Raw genomic sequence first — 18326 nt, forward strand, 5'->3', positions numbered from 1 at the left:
TAAGGTATACTATAACGAAATCTTTGATGCATGTATAATACAACTTATCGAACTTAATCTCCAAGAATGCATAAAGCACTACAAAACAAATCTCTTAAGTGCATTAAATTATAATTAAAATCACTCCTAAATCCATTGAAATGATGCAATTTGATAATGCGAAAAACTATTTTCGCTTCTCATAAACCACACAAAAGCACTCAACCTTTTAATCCAAACTTTCCAACTCTGAAATCTAATGTTTCACCTAAGATTTAAAAAGTTAAAAACATCTTAAATCTCTCTTAAAAACAACTAATTTAGATATAAAACTTCTTAACTCTAGAAATCACTCTAACATCATCAACTTAAATATTAACCAAAAATATTAAACGCAAATTTTAATATTTTATGTTGAACCTAATAAAAAATCCAATATTCAAAATAAATAAATACAAGCTTAAATAATAAGTTAATAAAATTTACTATATCCCCGACTATTAAAGCAATATGATTCTCTTCCTCAAGTTCAAAAACAAATGAAGACACCCATAAGATTTGAGTTCATATATGGGTGTTAGACTTTCATGAAAAGCATATATTAAGATTAGGTTTTCCATATGATTCAAATTTTATTTAAAAGAATTTGGCATTCATGGATGTTGACGTCTTTCTGTATTTATAGAATTAAATTCTTTATGATTCCACTTTATTACTTTTCACTCATTAATATTCCATACTTGTTTAATCATCATTCACAAGTTGATTTTTACATTTAATAGATGGATCTTATATGAGTCATATACATTTAAATGATGATAATTATATATAAATATTAATAAATAAATAAAAAGTAACGAAGCGAATCTTAACCCAACCTTTTTGGTCAAATTTTAATGCATTAAACTAAGAGTTACTTAACACCCATATTTAGTAGGTTAAACTCCTGGTAGATACATTTGTTTCTTTTACAAAGAACTTGAGACCCTAAATTTGAACTCAATGCATTTTTTTTTGTACTTATCAGTAATCTAGGGCTTAAAAAAATGGCAATTGAACTTTGGGAAACATTTTTGAAGATACACATTTTCATAATATCTATATAATTATATATCAGATGCTGCCACGTATCAATGTTTTCTTTCATTCTTTTACATTGTAAAAATGGTTAAATTGTAGTTTAGATCCCTCTATAATGTTTAAATTTATCATTTAATTTCTAACATAAATTTGGTCTCTATATTTTTATAATGTTACTAATTCATCCAAATTAATGGTTAACATTTCGATTAAAATATTACCTGGGCATGTATAATTTGAATGTTTTTGAGAGCCTTAGAAATTGACATGTGGCTTTCCTTCTTGTTTAAGTTTGCGTTGCATTTTTTACATTATAAAGCAATGATCAAATTTCAATTTTAGCTCTTAAACTTTGCTCAACTTGAGATTTAATTTATACAAATTAGTTTCTAACATAGTTTGGTCCCTCTACATATATAATATCATTACTTAGTCTAAATAGTTAATATTGATAGCTATTTCAATCAAAATGTTGACGCTTATTTTTTCTTAAAAGCACTATTTCAAGTTCGAATGGTGTTTTTAAGGAAAAGAATCTAATAAGTATTTACAACGTTTTTTATATTGTTACGTGATTGTCGGTGATTTTTTTTTGTAAATTTCAAAATGTCACACCATATAATTTAATAGAAGAATTTTAATGATGATAACAATTGGATCCGAATTTTAAATCCAAGAAATAGATAGACTAATTTTTAAAAATACAAGTAGGTAACTATATTTTAAATGTACGAGATGTATAGAGACTTAAACATATTTATTTAGATACAAAATAAAAATTAGAAAATTTTAAGTACTAACAATAAATATTGAATATATCGTATTCTCGAAGAAATAACGTGAATTTAAATCTTAAAATTATTTAAGTATAATAAAAACTTAAAAATATATTTAAATAAAATAATAATGCTATTTAAAAAATTAATGTAGCCAATCTATTTAATAAGCTATTTTAGGGTATTAAACACTTTATTGTGAAAAGAGGAGAAAGGTCCCTAGTGAGGGGTTGGGTTTAGATGACTTATAAAAATTTAATGTTATCTTTTGCATTATTTGTTTGATTTCTTTACAATAGATCCATTATTTTGTCCCTGAATTTTGATTTTATGTGATTATTCAGCACATAAATTTAGTGTACTAAAACAAATTGCCATCATTTCATTAGATTACAACTAATATTTTAAGGCCCATTCTTGATTTTTTTTTTATGTATAATCCCAACATCATCATATGATTCCGTCGATAAAAATAAAAAATTTACAATTATTTCATAATTTATATAAAAGAAAAAGAATTGATATAATTTAATCAAATAATTTTATAAAAAACAATTTAACCAAATAATAATCTATGTATAACAAAATAATTTGATATAATTGAATCAAGTAAAAGCTTCTTTATATATAGGGTGGGTTGCATTTCGATAATTTGGTCACCTAATTATATTTTTCGTTTTATTTTAATCGATTAATTTTTTGATTTAATTACTAAACTTTGTAAAATTAAATATTTTAGTCACTCTAAGTGATGTGAATTTTTTTATTAGTTTAGTAACAAAATTCGACTCTAATATTTACATATTCTATCAATTTGATTCTAAATATAAAAATTCAACAAATTTAGCCTTCAATATTTACAAAATTTGTCATTTTAATTTTAATTTAAATAAATAAATAAACTTGGCTCTCAATATTTACAAAATCATCAATTTAATCCGACTCTAAAAATATTTACAAAATTATTTTTTTTAAATCGTCAAATTTGGAACTTATCCGAACTAATTGGTTGCATTACTACCCAAACATATAACGTTTTTAATGTTTTTATTTTCTTTTGGATCTTAATTTTTTTTTAGTGTGTTTTATCCCAACTTTTTAGAGTTATTTTGCAAGTGACTTAAAAGAGGGTACTATTTTTCTTATTTTAATATCTCACTTGGGTTAGTTATAAGAATGGAAAAAAAAACTCAAATTTGGTGGGTTTCGAGCTGATTCGACCCTATAGTGTTGGGTTTTTTTATTGAATTTGGGGGTTGGGACAGGTTATTTTTAAAAATAGTTGAGTTGGGGTCGAATTTAGAATGAAACCACCCCGCCCCATCCCAATATATTTATGAAATTACCTTTACTACATATTTAATATTAATTAAATTAAAAAATCCTCAAAATTTATCACTATTAGTCTCATTCTACCGCCTCCATACTAATCCCCTTTCACCCATACAAGGTTATTTCTCTCATTTTCTATTTTCTTAATTTAATAATTTATTAAAAGAACCTTTGTTCCTTCTTTTTTCTTCTGTGCAGCATGTATGTAAATATGCATTAGTACACAACTCCATAGATAAATCATTAGACAAATCTAATAAGAAATCGTGCTAAACTTTTCATCTTTTAAAAGAAATTAATTAATAATAATTTTACAAGAAAATTAAAAATAAAAAATAAACGGGTTGGAATGTATTGGAGCCAGGTATACTATTAATTTTTGGGTCAAAGTTCGGGTTCAGAGCAGGTCAAATTTTTTTAAAGTCAAGATTGAGTCGGAGTGGGCAAAAACCACCCCACCCGTTACCATCACTAGTTAGTCGATAGGTTATAAAGGGCTAAAAATATTTTTTAAAAAATTTTAGAATTAGGACTAAATTGACAGAATGTGTAAATGTAGAGAGTCTGAATTTATTGAATTTTTTAGAATTAGAACTAAAATGACAAAATTTGAAAACATTGAGGGCTAAATTTGTTGAATTTTTATATTTAAGATCAACTTGATAGAATGTATAAACATTAGAGGCTAATTTTGTTACTAGACCAATAAAAAACCCACATCAACTTGGAGTGACTAAAATGTTTAAATTTGAAAAGTTTAGTGACTAAATTGAAAAATCAATAATTGGATGACCATTCATAAAAATAATTTCCAGCATATAAGAGAAAAATTTAACAATAGAGGGACCGAAATGCAAATTTAATCAACTTGGTAATTAATAATAGTAATTAGAAAATAATGGAAGGCAAAATAGAAGGGCTTAACCAGGGCTTTTCATTTTTCTTCTGAAACTCGTATGTTTTTTTAGTATACTTTCTCTCACATATTAATAATATTGAGTGTAGTAATATTTCGTTTTTGGTGTCTGAGCATCATCAGGCTCATTTGCCTCTCGTCTACCCATGACTTCCCAGCCCCACCCTCATCGGCGTCAGAGCCGCCGTCTGTCTTCCTGTCACCGCCACCCTGCCACCGCGCCCGTCACGGGCTTCTGCGCAGCATGTCTCCGGGAACGCCTCGCGGGAATCCAAAACGACTCTCCTACCAGAACCCCAACTTCCTCAACCACCTCCTCCACCTCCCAGTTCCGCCGCTCTAAATCCTGCTCCGGCGGCCCTGACCCATCCTCCTCTGCCGCCTCCGAACCCCGCCGTAAATCTTGCGACGTTAGGGCTCACAGTACTCTGCACGATCTTTTCGCCGTCGACGACAAAATGAAAACCCTCAATGTCGACCTCGCTTGTTCGAAAGTTGAAGTTTTTCAAAGCTTTGAAGGAGGAGAAGAAGAAGAAGAGGAAGGGGAGTTAAAAACGATGAAGGAATTCATAGATCTTGAATGTGGAAGCAAAAAAACTTCGGGGAAATCTTTATGGGAAGCGGCTTCGGTTTTTAGCAAGAAATTGAGGAAATGGAGAAAAAAACAGAGCAAAAAGGAGAAAAGCGAGGGTTTGGTTCTTGAGAAGGCAAACAGAAGGGGATTAAGAGATACCCAATCGGAGATCGGGGAATATGGGTTGTTTGGAAGAAGATCCTGTGATACTGATCCTAGATTATCAGTTGATTTTGGCCGTTTATCCGTCGATGAGCCAAGGTTTTCCATGGATGAGCCAAGGGCTTCTTGGGATAGTTATTTGATTGGAAAACAGAACCCTAGGGTCAACGAGGAACCAAGTGTTGGGGAAGAAAGATTGAGTGTTGTAAAAGAGGAAGAAAGGATTAGCCCTGGTGGGTCAGCTCAAACGAGAGACTATTACGCGGATTCTTTGACTAGAAGGAGAAGAAGTTTTGACCGTTCTTCTTCCAACAGGAGGATAAGTTTCGGGGAAGCTGAGGAATTTAAGTCTTCCATTTCTAATGCTAAAGTGTCACCCGAGACTGTTGGGCTGTTTCATGGGGCGAAACTGTTGGTTACTGAGAAGGAATTGAGGGATTCCAATTGGTATTCTAATATGGAATCTGCTTCTAAGGATGTTGAGCTTGTCGCTAATGGAGGGGTTGCTCAAAAAGTGTTTAACATGAAGAAGGCAAGGGGCTGGAAAAATGTGTGGAGTATGTGGGGTTTGATATATAGGCGAAAACAAAGTGATTTCGGAGATGAGGATAGGAGTATTGGACGAGATGTGGGTAATGGGAGGCTAACTGAGTCGTTGCACAAGCTTAGAAGGGTGACTAATGGAGATGAATGTAAAGGTGTTAGAGGAAATGTGGGTGAAGGAACACTTGCAGACTCTTTGGAAAAGCTGACTAGGTTTGCCAATGGAGATGAAAGTAAAGCTATACGAGGAAATGTGGCCGCTGGGACATTGGCAGAGTCCTTGCACAAGTTAAGAAGGGTGGCTGACAGAGTCGAAAATGGGAATGCTGTAAGGGAGAAGCTTCTGCGGAGCTATAGTGTTAGTGCTCGCCATTCGGTTGACGGATCATCTTTCTATGGAGGGAGTGTGATCGATCCTAAAGGCGATGGTCCAAAGAGAAGGGATAATCATATGTTGCACAAGAATAGGAGTGTCAGGTATTCTCCTAACAACCTTGACAATGGTCTATTGCGGTTCTACTTGACGCCATTGAGGAGTTATCGGAGAAGCAAATCTGGAAGAAGTAGGCTAAGAAACTCAAACTCTGTAGGTGGTAGTATACTGTAATGGAGCTTACCAATAAGATAACTACGTTGTAAAAACATTTATGAATGTGTTTCTCCATGTTCTATAGATATATAACAAAAAAAAAAAAAAGCACCGCATCATATGGTTTTCTTTGTTGTGCTAGGCATATGTTCTAATAACGCAGCAATGGAAAAAAATGGTACAATATCTTGATATTGTTAATATAGCAAAAATTGTTGCAGAATTGTAGCTTAGCACTCACAAGAAATGAAATCGCTTTGTTTTTCTCTTATTTGATCATTGCACGTCTTCTGCTTGTAATTATACAAGTTTATGCATCTTGACTTCTTCATGCTTCATTGGACCTATATTGGAACTGGTTTGTCTTAGTGGAGCTGTCATATTCAACAGTTGCAATAAGTGGAGTTACTGTAGGATATTCAACATGTTGTTACGGCTTTTGCTAATAGTGTCTTGCATGTATAATTTGTGATCACTAGTTTCATGAACAAGTTTAATAGATCCCGTAAAAAGAAATAATTATCTTGTTAATTGTATCACTCAAATCCTATACTTATTTTTAGATATTAGTCAACATTGCCCATTAATGATGTTATTACAGTTATAAGGACTGGTGACCTTTCATTACAATAAAAGCAACATCTGTACCAGCTAAGCCGACATCACCATCCAATTGGGCTTGGGTTGTTTTTCAAACAGAGCATTGTATTTAAGCCATGGTCTTTGTAGACTATAGCTATTAATTTATTAGTGTCAAGATATTTATATTAAAGTTAATCGATTTGCTGGCCGGTTCAACAAGAAACCGAGTTTTTTATCTGCTTGAATTGGTCCCCGTTGGCATTAAACAAGGTCAATATCCTGTAGAGAACAGGAAGGCCGAAAAGGATCCTTTATAGCTGTTCCTTTTTGGCAACTGACAAAATTAAACTGAGGCATATAAGCTCCCCAAATGAAGAAAGCATTGCATCCAACTATGATCCGACAAGATTCCAGTTCTCTCCATGATCAGCATAAACCTCGTGCTAAGAACTACTTCAAAGTTGTATCAAGGAAACTAGCTGGAGTTTTCACAGCATTATTGTCTGGGAAAAGAAAAAAGGGTAGAATTGATGTCAACAAGATGCAAAAAAATAACACCCGAGTCGAAAGAATTTCCTGTAAGTTTTTTTATTCTTTTTCCTGGTTTGGTTTGTCGTGAGTAACCAATGAGCTCTCTCAGCTGTTAATTCAATGGCTGTATCCTAAGTTTTCTAATGAAAATTTGCAGTCTCTACTTCAACAGATCAATCGACAGCGAGCGATGTAAGGAGCTCAGCTGGATTCAAGTCTTTTGGTTCTTATGGTTCTTCCAGTTCTATGAGTGGACGTATCACAACACCCAGTTTCTCCTTCGAAGATATCTGTAAGGCAACTGCAAATTTTTCTCCCGAAAATAAAATTGGGGAAGGTGGGTTTGGAACAGTTTATAAAGGGAGGCTCAAGGATGGATCTCTTGTTGCTGTAAAGCGTGCGAAAAAGGTACACAAATATGCATATGTAGGCATTAATCTTAAGAATATGCGGGGATCCCTTCAAAAACTAGATGCTAATAGCATTGGAAAAGTAGATGCTCAATTATATAGTACATATGCACTTTAATTATTTCAGTTTGTGACAGGACAAGTATGACCAGGGCTTACCACAACAGTTCAAGAATGAAATACTTACATTATCGAAGATCGAACATCTGAATTTAGTAAGGTTATTTGGATATCTGGAGCACAAAGACGAGCAAATTATCGTGGTTGAATATGTTGGAAATGGGAATCTCCGAGAACATCTTGATGGTAAGGAACAAGTTTCAAACTCTGAAAGAAAGTATGACTGCTTTTAGATTAAAAACTTCAATAGCTCAGATAACAGCAGATAGTGGAGGTGCTCAATATAGCTTTAATATTCTCTTAATGCAGCTGTAAGGGGAAATGGGCTTGAAATTGCCGAACGTCTGGACATTGCGATCGATGTCGCCCATGCAATTACCTATCTTCATACGTACACAGGTATTACTTATATATATGCCTTTCCAACTCATCTTATTTATAGGCATTTTCTTGTCTGTGAAATGATTGAAAGAGACCTGCTGCTTAACTCGAATTGCATCAATGTGAAAATGTTATGGATCCCTCTTGTTATAATCTGGAAATAGTTTATTGTTGTTGCTAGGTTAGGTAACTAGTTTCAACACTTTTGCACCTCAAATAAAGATTTGATTACATAACTTTTTGTGACGATGTATCTGGATGATAAAATGACAGATCCTCCTATAATACATAGAGACATAAAAGCATCAAATATCCTTATCACAGAGAAACTCCGGGCGAAAGTGGCGGACTTTGGATTCGCACGACTTGCTACAGAGGATCCCACTGCAACCCACATCTCGACTCAAGTCAAAGGAACTGCAGGCTATGTGGATCCTGAATACACCAGAACTTATCAGCTCACTGACAAAAGCGATGTATACTCCTTTGGTGTATTGCTCGTGGAGTTGATGACCGGAAGATATCCAATTGAATCAAAGAAACCGGTCAAGGAGCGAGTAACCGTACGATGGGTGAGTATTTCTTCCTCCTATTAAATACAAGCAAAAATATCGGTTATTCAGAGAGATGCTCTAGGTTGGCAGTTTATCGAGTTATATTTTCTATCACAATATAGGCTTGAACATCAAAAACATCAACCATGCATTTTAATAAGCTAGCCAATACAGCAATTTAACTTCTCATTTGAATATCACATATTATGAAAATTGATTCCATGATGCATAATCTAGGATAGCAGTTTTTCCATTACACCCATAAAGGTCCTATTGATTGTTCTACCTCCTGTATTTAGCACTTGCTCAGATATGGGTATGGAGATATCACTCTAAGAACCTTTAAATGTTAAAGACACATACTCGTATCCAACATTTTCAATCGAGTTCGGGGGAGTAACATGGCTGCCTCCCATGGATGATTGTAAAAAATAAAAGAAATTTATGTAAAAATATTATATAATTGGTGAATTGACACCATAAAATTTTGAAAATAACCATCGAAATATTTTTAAAAAAAATTATTTTATATAAAAATAAATGAATCTCTAATGCTTTTATTTTCTTTTAACACTCGTTCCTTTTCTCTTAAATTTATCTTATTCTCTCATACACTCTCTAGTATTTTTATAAGAAAGGTGATAAATCTTTCAATACTTTTAAGTGGATCTCTCTAATTGGTAACAATTCTTCTTTTCTTTTCAAGCTTTATTGATTAATCTATAGAAAATTAGGATTGTTGCTTTTCTAGTGATAGATTAAGATTTAGTTTTTTATTGATTGAATGATTTTGGGATATTGATTTTGTACGAGATTCTTAACATTTTGATTGGGTAATAATTTTAGAGGTTAACTAATACAAAACCTTAAATAAATTAAGATTGATTGTATTTATAAGCTTGAATTTTTTTAATATTAATTAGAAATTTTATAATTATTAGTGTGATTATTGTGAATCTTGAATGTTAGCTTCGTGATAAATTTTGTGTTTAAGGTTTAAATTTATTTTTCTAAAGACTACTAGTGAAGTAGAAGAAGAACAACAAGAAAGAGTGAATAGCCAAAATAAAATACAGATCAATATGAAAAAAAAAATGTCAAACAAGTCAAGTTTAACCTTTAAAGCCTTCTGGCCGTTCAAATATTGAGAACTAAAATTACAAACTATCATCCAAATAATAGAGATAATATAAGAAGAGTATTTGCAAAAAGTAACTTGTCAACCTCACAACCACAACTTCCTTCAAAAAATTGTGAGTGTGGATTGAAAATTTCCAACTTCTTTGTATATACAAAGGCTATGTAAAAGTCTTACGTCTAATCATATTATACATTGTTTTATCAAGGATTAATATTTTACATTAATTTCTATGATTTTTATAAACATTTTAATTTTTCAAAATTTCCTGGCTACGCCCTGCCTCCTATCTTACTCCTGGAATTAGGTTTAAAGTAGCATATGCATAGTAAATGCTTGCCAACGCCCGATAAATGCTGACGGAGAATTGTGTTGCTGCTGCAGGCAATGAAGAGATTAAAGGAAGGAGAATTTGTGATAGCGATGGACCCAAAGCTAAGGAGAAGTCCAGCATCAAACATGGTGGTTGAGAATGTCCTGAAACTGGCACACCAATGCCTTGCACCAGTGAGACAATCCAGGCCAACCATGAAGAAATGTGTGGAGGTCTTGTGGGGAATTCGTAAAGATTACAAAGATAGAGTGTCTTCTACTACTGCTGCTTCTACCTCTCACTGTTCTGCAAATTTTCCTTATAGAAATGCTAAGTCTGACAGGCACTTGTTTGGAATACAAGAGGGTGACAGCTATGGTTTTATTTCTGCATAAAAATAGTGACTAGTGAGTGATTTTTTACTTTCTTTTTTGGAATGGTCAGTCAATTATTTCCCATTCTTTTCCCTTTTGTGAACCTCATCAAATTCCCAACGTCGAATGAAATTGAAATATGATGCAAAAATGTAAACAAAAGATTAGTGAATGATTTTATGTTCGTACATAGCTTTGCTCTATTTCCCTGTTGATGGAGGAATCTAACAAGGGTGGTGATGAGGCGCTGATCAGTGATTCACCTGACTTAAGGTGAAGAGCTGCTGCAAGTGGTGGTCGGAGAGGAGAGGATATTGTGAAGGAGGTGAATGTAAGGTGGAGAGTGAGGAAGTAGAGAGAGAGGGACTCAGTCCCATATTATGGGATCCGACGTGGGCTTATATATGAGAGGTTATAATGTTGAGGTGTCACGTGTCATCTAGTCATTGGTGATCGGGGGTGATTATGTCAACTGTCTTGTCACAATAGGCCTAAATGTGGCTATTAGGGCAATGATTGGACAGACTGTCAATCATGTTAAACGGGATTGGTATTTGGTGACTGGTGTCATAAATGGCGGTTAAATGAGATCCTTTCATGGTTTATGTATGAATGTGTCCGATTCAAGGAATTCTTATGAAGTATTCCAATGAGGAGTTTTGGCGAAGAATTTGTGTATTTAATGTTTCGAAGGGTGATGTCTTAGGGGTCCTCTCGAGATATGTTGTCCCTCCGAGAGGTGGGTCCCAATTCTTGAGGAATGGTATTCGAGGGGCTTTATCGAGGTGTTGGTCTTGATTCTTGAGAGGTTATGTCTAAAGGGTGAAGGGTATAACAATTCTGAATATTTTTAGCTTAAGTCCTATGTCCCTAATGAAGTAATGCACTTACATTTTCCAAAAATCCATTTTATTAGTAGTTAGATTATGATAAGCCATGATGTGGATGAAAGACTTAATTATGTAATAAATATTTATAAAAATTAATATAAATAATAAATAAGGTTTTGATTGAACAAATTTTAAAAATTACAAAGGCATAAGTTAAAATTCTATTAGAGTATTTATATTTTTATTTTATTATATAAAAAACATAAAATGACAAAAATATTCTCAAAATATTATAATTTATTTTGTAAAATAAAAATATTTTCGTTATTACCCAACTAAATTAGTCCCAGCTAACATTTATCTCGTAAAAGAGTTAATATTAGTAGAGATTTGCATGTAATAATCTCAAATGATATGCTACTAATGGCAAAGCCTTTTTTTCTCTGCGCCTTCTCACTCGGACAATCAATGGCCAAATTTGAGAGACATTTAGTAGAGTGAAGAATAAACCATGAACTGTCAAGAGCCGTGAATGTGATTCACATATCAATTGTATGTTAGAGTTGTGTTTATATTATAACTTATGGGGTGTCTTTCATGACAATGTATTAAAATAATTAATGTGAAATGTAATGATTCGATTTTTGTTAGTGTCAGTTTGAGGTTGAATTTATTAAGTCGAATTGCTTGGAAAGTTCACACGCCGAATAGAGAATTGAGAAATAGAATTAATCAAGCATTTAAATAAATAGTGTGAAAGTGAACCAAATTAGGGAGAATTGATTGAGATGTTGAGCAAGCCCTTGGTGTGTAATTATACCAAGGACTTGTGATTAATTTTTCCCTTAATTAAGATTGTATTAGTGACGTTTGTTAATGGGAGAGAGAAAGAGTATGACAATTTTACTTAGCTTCTTCTCCAACGATTTCTTAAAGAAAGAAAGGAGAGAAAAATTGTAGGCATCCAAGCCAATTACGCAAGTTTTCTTTTAAATTTTTGTTAAGCCAAGAGCACTTGATGGAAATTGGAATGGTTAAGTGAGTTGAAGAGAGAGAAAAGATGAGAACCATGCTTAGATTATCTAATATGCTTAGTGGGAGGTGTTGATTAATTTTATGTCATTATGAACTAGATTGAATTGAATGAAAGTAGTTGGAAATTTATGTTATAAATTGATAGTTTGAGATCTCTAGAGTGTAAATACGAAGTTAAATTTTAATTTGATTGAGTAAATAGCGAGATATGAACATTTCGGATATTAAGGTTGAAAAATAACTTATTTATAAAGTATGCAATTATATTTGATTGTTGGCTATACCTTTATTGAATGTAAACTAATACTATTCTGTAATCATATTATCAAATGTAGCTAACTATGATGTCAAGACAGCGGGGGACAAAGGCAAAACAGGCGACGAATAACGATTTCGATTTATGTTAGCATGATTTACTTTCTTTACATATATTTATTAAGTAATTAAGTTATAAGATTATTAATAATAAAAATAGTTACGTTTTGATGAATTTAAACATGAAGGATGGAGTAGTAATGATTGAATTAATAATAGATTGATGAGGAAACTATAGTTATTTTCATGTGATCATACTTGGGAAATTAATAATTAAGTGTCTTTGTTGATATATATATATATATATAAAAGGTAAGTTGGTGATTAAGCTTAGATAAATTTATATCATATTAATTTAATTGATTACGGTAACATTTGTTATAAAGTAAAAGAAAAAGTTAATGTCAAAATCATAATACTTGATTTTATGGAAAGTAAAATAATTTTGGTGAATTAAAATATCTATATATTTACTTGTGACTTGGTGACTTATTGAGTTAAAATGTACATGTATATTTCTCATAATTTGATTTCAACGCTAAAAATAATAAAATAATAATAATGTTAGATATAATTTTGGCTACTTGATTTCGGTTGAAATATGTCAAAATGTGTATATTGTGAAAATCTTATATTATCTGATTTATAATATGTTATGAAAATCGTATTATAATATGCTTTGGTTATAAAGTTTCTTTTGTTGAGCTTTAATACTTGAGTTATGAATGAGTATGCATGGTTATAAGTATTAAGCCACTTAATCAACTACACAGTTGACTTGATTGCTAAGTTGTTCGGATATTTGATTATATAATTGTTTGTTAAATTGATGCATATGAAATTAGTATAAAGTTTGCTTAAATTAGGTATAAATTGGCTGGTGTTTGAATGCACTTAAATGTTCATTTTAGTTCATATCACATTAGTGTCTCAAGACATAATGATTATGTCTCGAGATCTCAAGAACAAAAATGATCAAATCGTGCATTTCAGGGTACAAGTCTCAAGACTTACCAAACAAGTCTTGAGACACAATGGTTTATGTCTCAAGACGGTAAAACATCGAAAGTAAAATTATTTTTGCCATGTTTTATATTTTAGTTATTGAGACATCTAAGCATTGAAACTAGAGGTTTGAAATAGGGGAGTTGTGTCTCGAGATACTAGGGCCCAAGTCTTGAGACATATGTCCTTAATTATCTAGACACATCACGTCTCAAGATTCCTATGTAGAATTTGGATTTGAAGCCTAACTTCGTTTTTAATTCCACACAACTCCTGAATATGTTAAACGAGATCAATTAGCATTCATTGAGTACGTACATGTTATTTAATTGAAATTATACCAGATTATTTGTTTAAATGTATCTTTCTTAGTAAATGATATCGATTTAATTTGATGTATTCCAACAATGTAATGTAATGTTACGCATTCGAACCCAATGATTGAATCGGTTGTGAATGGGTCAAGTGAAATGTGACATTTAGTATCAAAGTTGACTAAGAAAATCTTCTTAACGAAGTTTTGTTGAAATAATGTTTATAGATAAAATTAAATCATTTCAAATTTCTTTAACTTTAGAGTTTCAAATATATATATTTTAATAAATAAAGGATTAAAATGCATAAAAAGATTAAATGGGTGGAAAGTATAATAATGAGACATTTCAATGAAATTGAGTAGAAAATCTTTCTTTTTTTTTTTGTTTTAGTAAAATTACTAGACAGTTTTCGGACAATGCACATTTAAAAATAACAAAATGAAAAATACAATATTAATAACCATAAAGAATACCAAAATGATTTACTAAATCATCGTTACAAAGGCTAAAATAACAATATATGTCAATTTTATATTCAAAATTAATCTATTTTTCTAAATTTGACAATATTTTTCCCTCTTCTTCTCTTTCAGCACAAAATTTCTCTAATATATCTTCATCCTTACCATTTATCTAATATATTTTGTATATAATTACAAAAAAGTCATATATTGTATAATATAAATTACATTAATATGATTATATAATTTCTTAAGACATAATATTTATTATCTATTACGTAACAAGAATTACAAATTACAATACATATTACCACCTATATATTAATATATCTTATAATACCAAAAATTCTCCTAAGGTTTTAGGCTTATTACAAAAATCATAAATCATTACAGCTGTGTAACACAAATCCTAATATCTTTAATGTATTACGAATTACAAAATATCTTAAAACTCTTTTCATGTTTAAAAAAAAAAAAGAAAACCAACTTAAGGTAAGATACAGGAGATTAGTGTAAGATAGTAAGATTACATTTTTACTTGCAAACTACTCTAGTTTTGTTCAAAAAAGTAATATATGCCAGTCATTGTCTCAAGCAAGACAAATTTGAGCATCCTAATTGAGTGGCTACTAAACTTGTTCAAGTATTGAAATTGAGCTCGAAAATAAAAGTAATCATGGAAATTGGACTCAGGTTTTACTTAATAAAAGCTTAATGAGGCCTAAGCTTTAAAGGTAAAAGTCAATTGAGCTCAAGGTCGAGCTTTTTACAACTTAAGCTCAACTCGGTTCCAACCCTAGGTAAGATGATACTCCAAATATTGTGAAAAATGAATGCCTAATTTGCCTATCCAAAATTTGAACAATTTGATCTCAGTTCATAAGTGCATAGTGGCATACCAGCATCCCAGGGCAATCAGCTACTGCCTGTGGATCACTTTTTAGTGTTCTAAAATTCTGATCTTCTCAAGACAGTTCTGCATGTGCTGGGTAACATCAGCCAAGAGCCGTGCTCCAACCATAAGCTTGTACTGCTCGAATTTTAATTCATCACACTTCAAGGCAGCAGTTTTACATGCCTTTATATTACCTAGAAGAAAGAAAGAAGCTAGAGGTTAACAAATCTGAACTTTTTTAAACATTTCAATTTTATACCAAACCATGCAGTTGTTCAAGTCTTAAGCTTTGCTTAGAATTACACAAAGTTTCAACATCCAAATCATGTAAAAAGATGAGTTGCAAACTGTTAATGAGAACAGGGCAGAGTTTGTGCCCATCTCGCCTTCAAAACATTTTCACCTTATACCTGCCCTAAATCCGGACTTGAGTTCTAGCAGACAAACTCGACCACTTAACCCAAACACTTACACTTGAGCTCCATTTCCAAATATCTACCAACTATCCAAATACATCTAATAAAGTCTAGTAAAACCTAAAATACATGAAAAAGTAGTTATAAAATTTGAAGAGAGGAATTTTAGAAAAAGTTCCCAGATTGGGGTAGGTTAAAATCCATCCTAACCCAACCATGAAACTTTCCAATAAAAATGACCAACCTCTGAACCCAATTAGCATAAGAAAAAGGCCCTATAGGGTCAGGTTGAGTCCGAACATGATGGGTTTTGGTTATTTTGCCAATCCTAAGTTACATCACAGGCTAAGAGGTAGAATTGATGTTTAATCATTCTTAATATTCCAAAGCTAGTGCTCAGTAAAAAACTTGTCATGCTAAAATATTCTTCAGATTTCTTAAACACCAGCCCTATAATTTAGTAAAAATGATTCTTCAAGCTTGAATTCTATTGACAAATGAACCAACTAAAATATTACCAACATGCCGATTTGGCTTCATATTTAAAGAACTTACCACTAAGATCCAGCAAATTAAATAGCACAGGACAATTCCCAATTCTCCTAACCATGCTTATTGAAGTCCAAATTTTTTGGTATTCATCTCTTGAAACTCTGATAACACACAGCTTTGTAATCGGATTGACGTATTTAACTGCATGTGAAATTTTAAAAAATGAGTCTAAAGAAAATTCGAAAAAAAAAAATCATTCAAACAGCAATCAATGGAAAAGAAAAACAAACGAACAAGAACAAGCACCATTGTTTATATTATACCTTGGAAAGATCCGAGCGAAGAAGCTAGACCACATTCACCGAAGTTGACAAGAATGCTATCTTTGATTGCTTTTGAGATGTTAAATTGGGTAACTACAATGGGGTCATCCCCTGAAATTTCTTTATTTGGATCCAACAATACCTCCATAACCATGTATCTGTTCTTAAATCCTACCATTGTATTGTTAGGGTTTCAAAAGTAAAAATAAAAAGAGAGAGAACGTGTATGAGATGAGACAATAAGAAGCAGTAGGATCTAAAATAGCCCTTGCATAGTTTACGAATTCTGCTTAGTAGGGACCTAAACACAGGAATGGTTTTTCTCAGAGTCAGACCACGCCTTATGACGAAAGGGGGAGAAAGGACGGGTCACCTGCCGATCTATGATCAAACAAAACTATACCTGAAGAATGGGATACAGATTGACCAGCACAAAAGCCATCTCTATCAATCTACGCTCATTGATGAGACGGCGACATAGAGAAGAAAGTATACCGTTCCCCCCTTGTCACTTAAAAGTAAAGAAGAGATACAAACTTTGGAATAATAATTTTGTGGGATCGAGGATGGAATCGAATAGCGAATGCACTTGCGGTTAAGCCAAAAAATAGAAACAGAAAATCAAATATAACTCCAAATCAATCTTCGAAAACTAAAAACCCAATATAGGAGAGAGAAGATAAGACAAGCCGAACCCTAACTCAGAATCTCATGACTCAATTAGAAACCAATATTTAAGTTAAGTTTAGGGTTTCAAAAGTTTGTCCTATCAGACACTGTTGGAGGAGGCAGATAAAGATGACGCTTCTTTGACAGGTTAACTGATTAATTAGTTTTAGTGTTATATATAAGGTATACTAACAAATTTAGTCTTTAACCTTTACGTTTTTATTCAATTTGATCCTTACTCTTTTATTGGAAATAAATTAAAAAATTTTGAAATTAATAAGATTAAAAGGTCAAAGAAATCTTAGTAGCAAATTAAAAAAATCGATTAAACTCTTTTAAAATTTATTAAAAAAACCATGAAAATTATAAATAAAATTTATTAAAAAAAGTGACAAAAAAAGACTCATCAATTGACGTGGAGAGTTTGTTGTAGATGTGTGATCCAACGGACATATGTTACTACTAGAGGTGCTCATGGGCCGGGCCCATAAAAAATTTGGCCCGGCCCGAAATATTGGCCTGAAATTTTGCCCAGGCCCGGCCGGGAAAAAATCATAAGCTCGAGCCCGGCTCGGCCCGGCCTATTTTTTTAATAAATATCAAAAATTTATTTTAAAAATTAAAAAAATATTTTAAAATATTTTAAAATTAAAAAAATTTTAAAATATTTTAAAATTAAAAAATAAAAAAAAAATATTTTAAAATATTTTAAAATTAAAAAATTTTAAAAAATAAATATATTTATTATATCGGGCCGGACTGGGCCGGGCCCGGGCCAAAAAAGTAGTGCCCGAGGCCCGGCTCGTTTTCTAAACGGGCCTCATTTTTTTGCCCAAGCCCATATTTCGGGCCTATATTTTTACCCAAACCCTCCCATATTTTGGGCGGGCCGCCCGACCCATGAGCACCTCTAGTTACCACTAGATTATGAAAAGGAAACAAAAATATTTTCATTTTCGCTTTTTAAGGGATATAAATCACATTTTAGTCTTTCAAAAATTTATAATCAAATTGAATTCGTCCGATCCAGTTGGAATTTATATTAAATAATTTTAAAAATATTTTCAATGAAATTTAATTATAAAAATAAATAAATATTTATGTACAAATATATTTTATCATTTTTAAATAATATGAGTTTTTTTAGTGACTTAAACTAAGTCAATTTCGTGAGCCTAGAGTTTTTTTTTAATCTAGCTCGGCTCTACCCAACG

The 18326-nt window shown here is 32.0% G+C and overlaps 3 protein-coding genes across 5 annotated transcripts; 2 read left to right on the forward strand and 1 right to left on the reverse strand.

Annotated features, from left to right (window-relative positions):
* Positions 1 to 4100: 4100 nt before the first annotated feature.
* Positions 4101 to 6222, forward strand: LOC105791820 (protein OCTOPUS). Its single transcript, XM_012620064.2, has one exon. The coding sequence runs from the start codon at positions 4230 to 4232 to the stop codon at positions 5967 to 5969; it is 1740 nt and encodes a 579-aa protein (XP_012475518.1). The 5' UTR covers positions 4101 to 4229; the 3' UTR covers positions 5970 to 6222.
* Positions 6223 to 6807: 585 nt separating this feature from the next.
* Positions 6808 to 10544, forward strand: LOC105791828 (calmodulin-binding receptor-like cytoplasmic kinase 1). 3 transcript variants are annotated; one of them, XM_012620086.2, is made up of 6 exons: positions 6808 to 7111; positions 7222 to 7472; positions 7612 to 7780; positions 7904 to 7993; positions 8300 to 8547; positions 10052 to 10544. In XM_012620086.2, exons 1-6 carry the CDS (start codon positions 6904 to 6906, stop codon positions 10373 to 10375), a joined length of 1290 nt encoding a protein of 429 aa, XP_012475540.1. In that variant the 5' UTR covers positions 6808 to 6903; the 3' UTR covers positions 10376 to 10544. The 3 variants fall into 3 exon arrangements, with proteins under 3 accessions (XP_012475540.1, XP_012475533.1, XP_012475526.1); XM_012620079.2 differs by having other exon boundaries at positions 6809 to 7111; positions 7237 to 7472; positions 8249 to 8547; XM_012620072.2 differs by having other exon boundaries at positions 6811 to 7111; positions 8249 to 8547.
* A 4119-nt stretch (positions 10545 to 14663) lies between these two features.
* Positions 14664 to 17247, reverse strand: LOC105791813 (probable ribonuclease P/MRP protein subunit POP5). Its single transcript, XM_012620053.2, has 3 exons — positions 16444 to 17247; positions 16184 to 16321; positions 14664 to 15406 (listed from the first exon to the last, which is right to left on the reverse strand). The coding sequence occupies exons 1-3, from the start codon at positions 16619 to 16621 to the stop codon at positions 15258 to 15260; spliced, it is 465 nt and encodes a 154-aa protein (XP_012475507.1). The 5' UTR covers positions 16622 to 17247; the 3' UTR covers positions 14664 to 15257.
* Between the last annotated feature and the right edge of the window lie 1079 nt (positions 17248 to 18326).

The sequence above is a fragment of the Gossypium raimondii genome, chromosome 7 (genome assembly GCF_025698545.1).
Source record: "Gossypium raimondii isolate GPD5lz chromosome 7, ASM2569854v1, whole genome shotgun sequence".
NCBI classification, from domain to species: Eukaryota; Viridiplantae; Streptophyta; class Magnoliopsida; order Malvales; family Malvaceae; genus Gossypium; species Gossypium raimondii.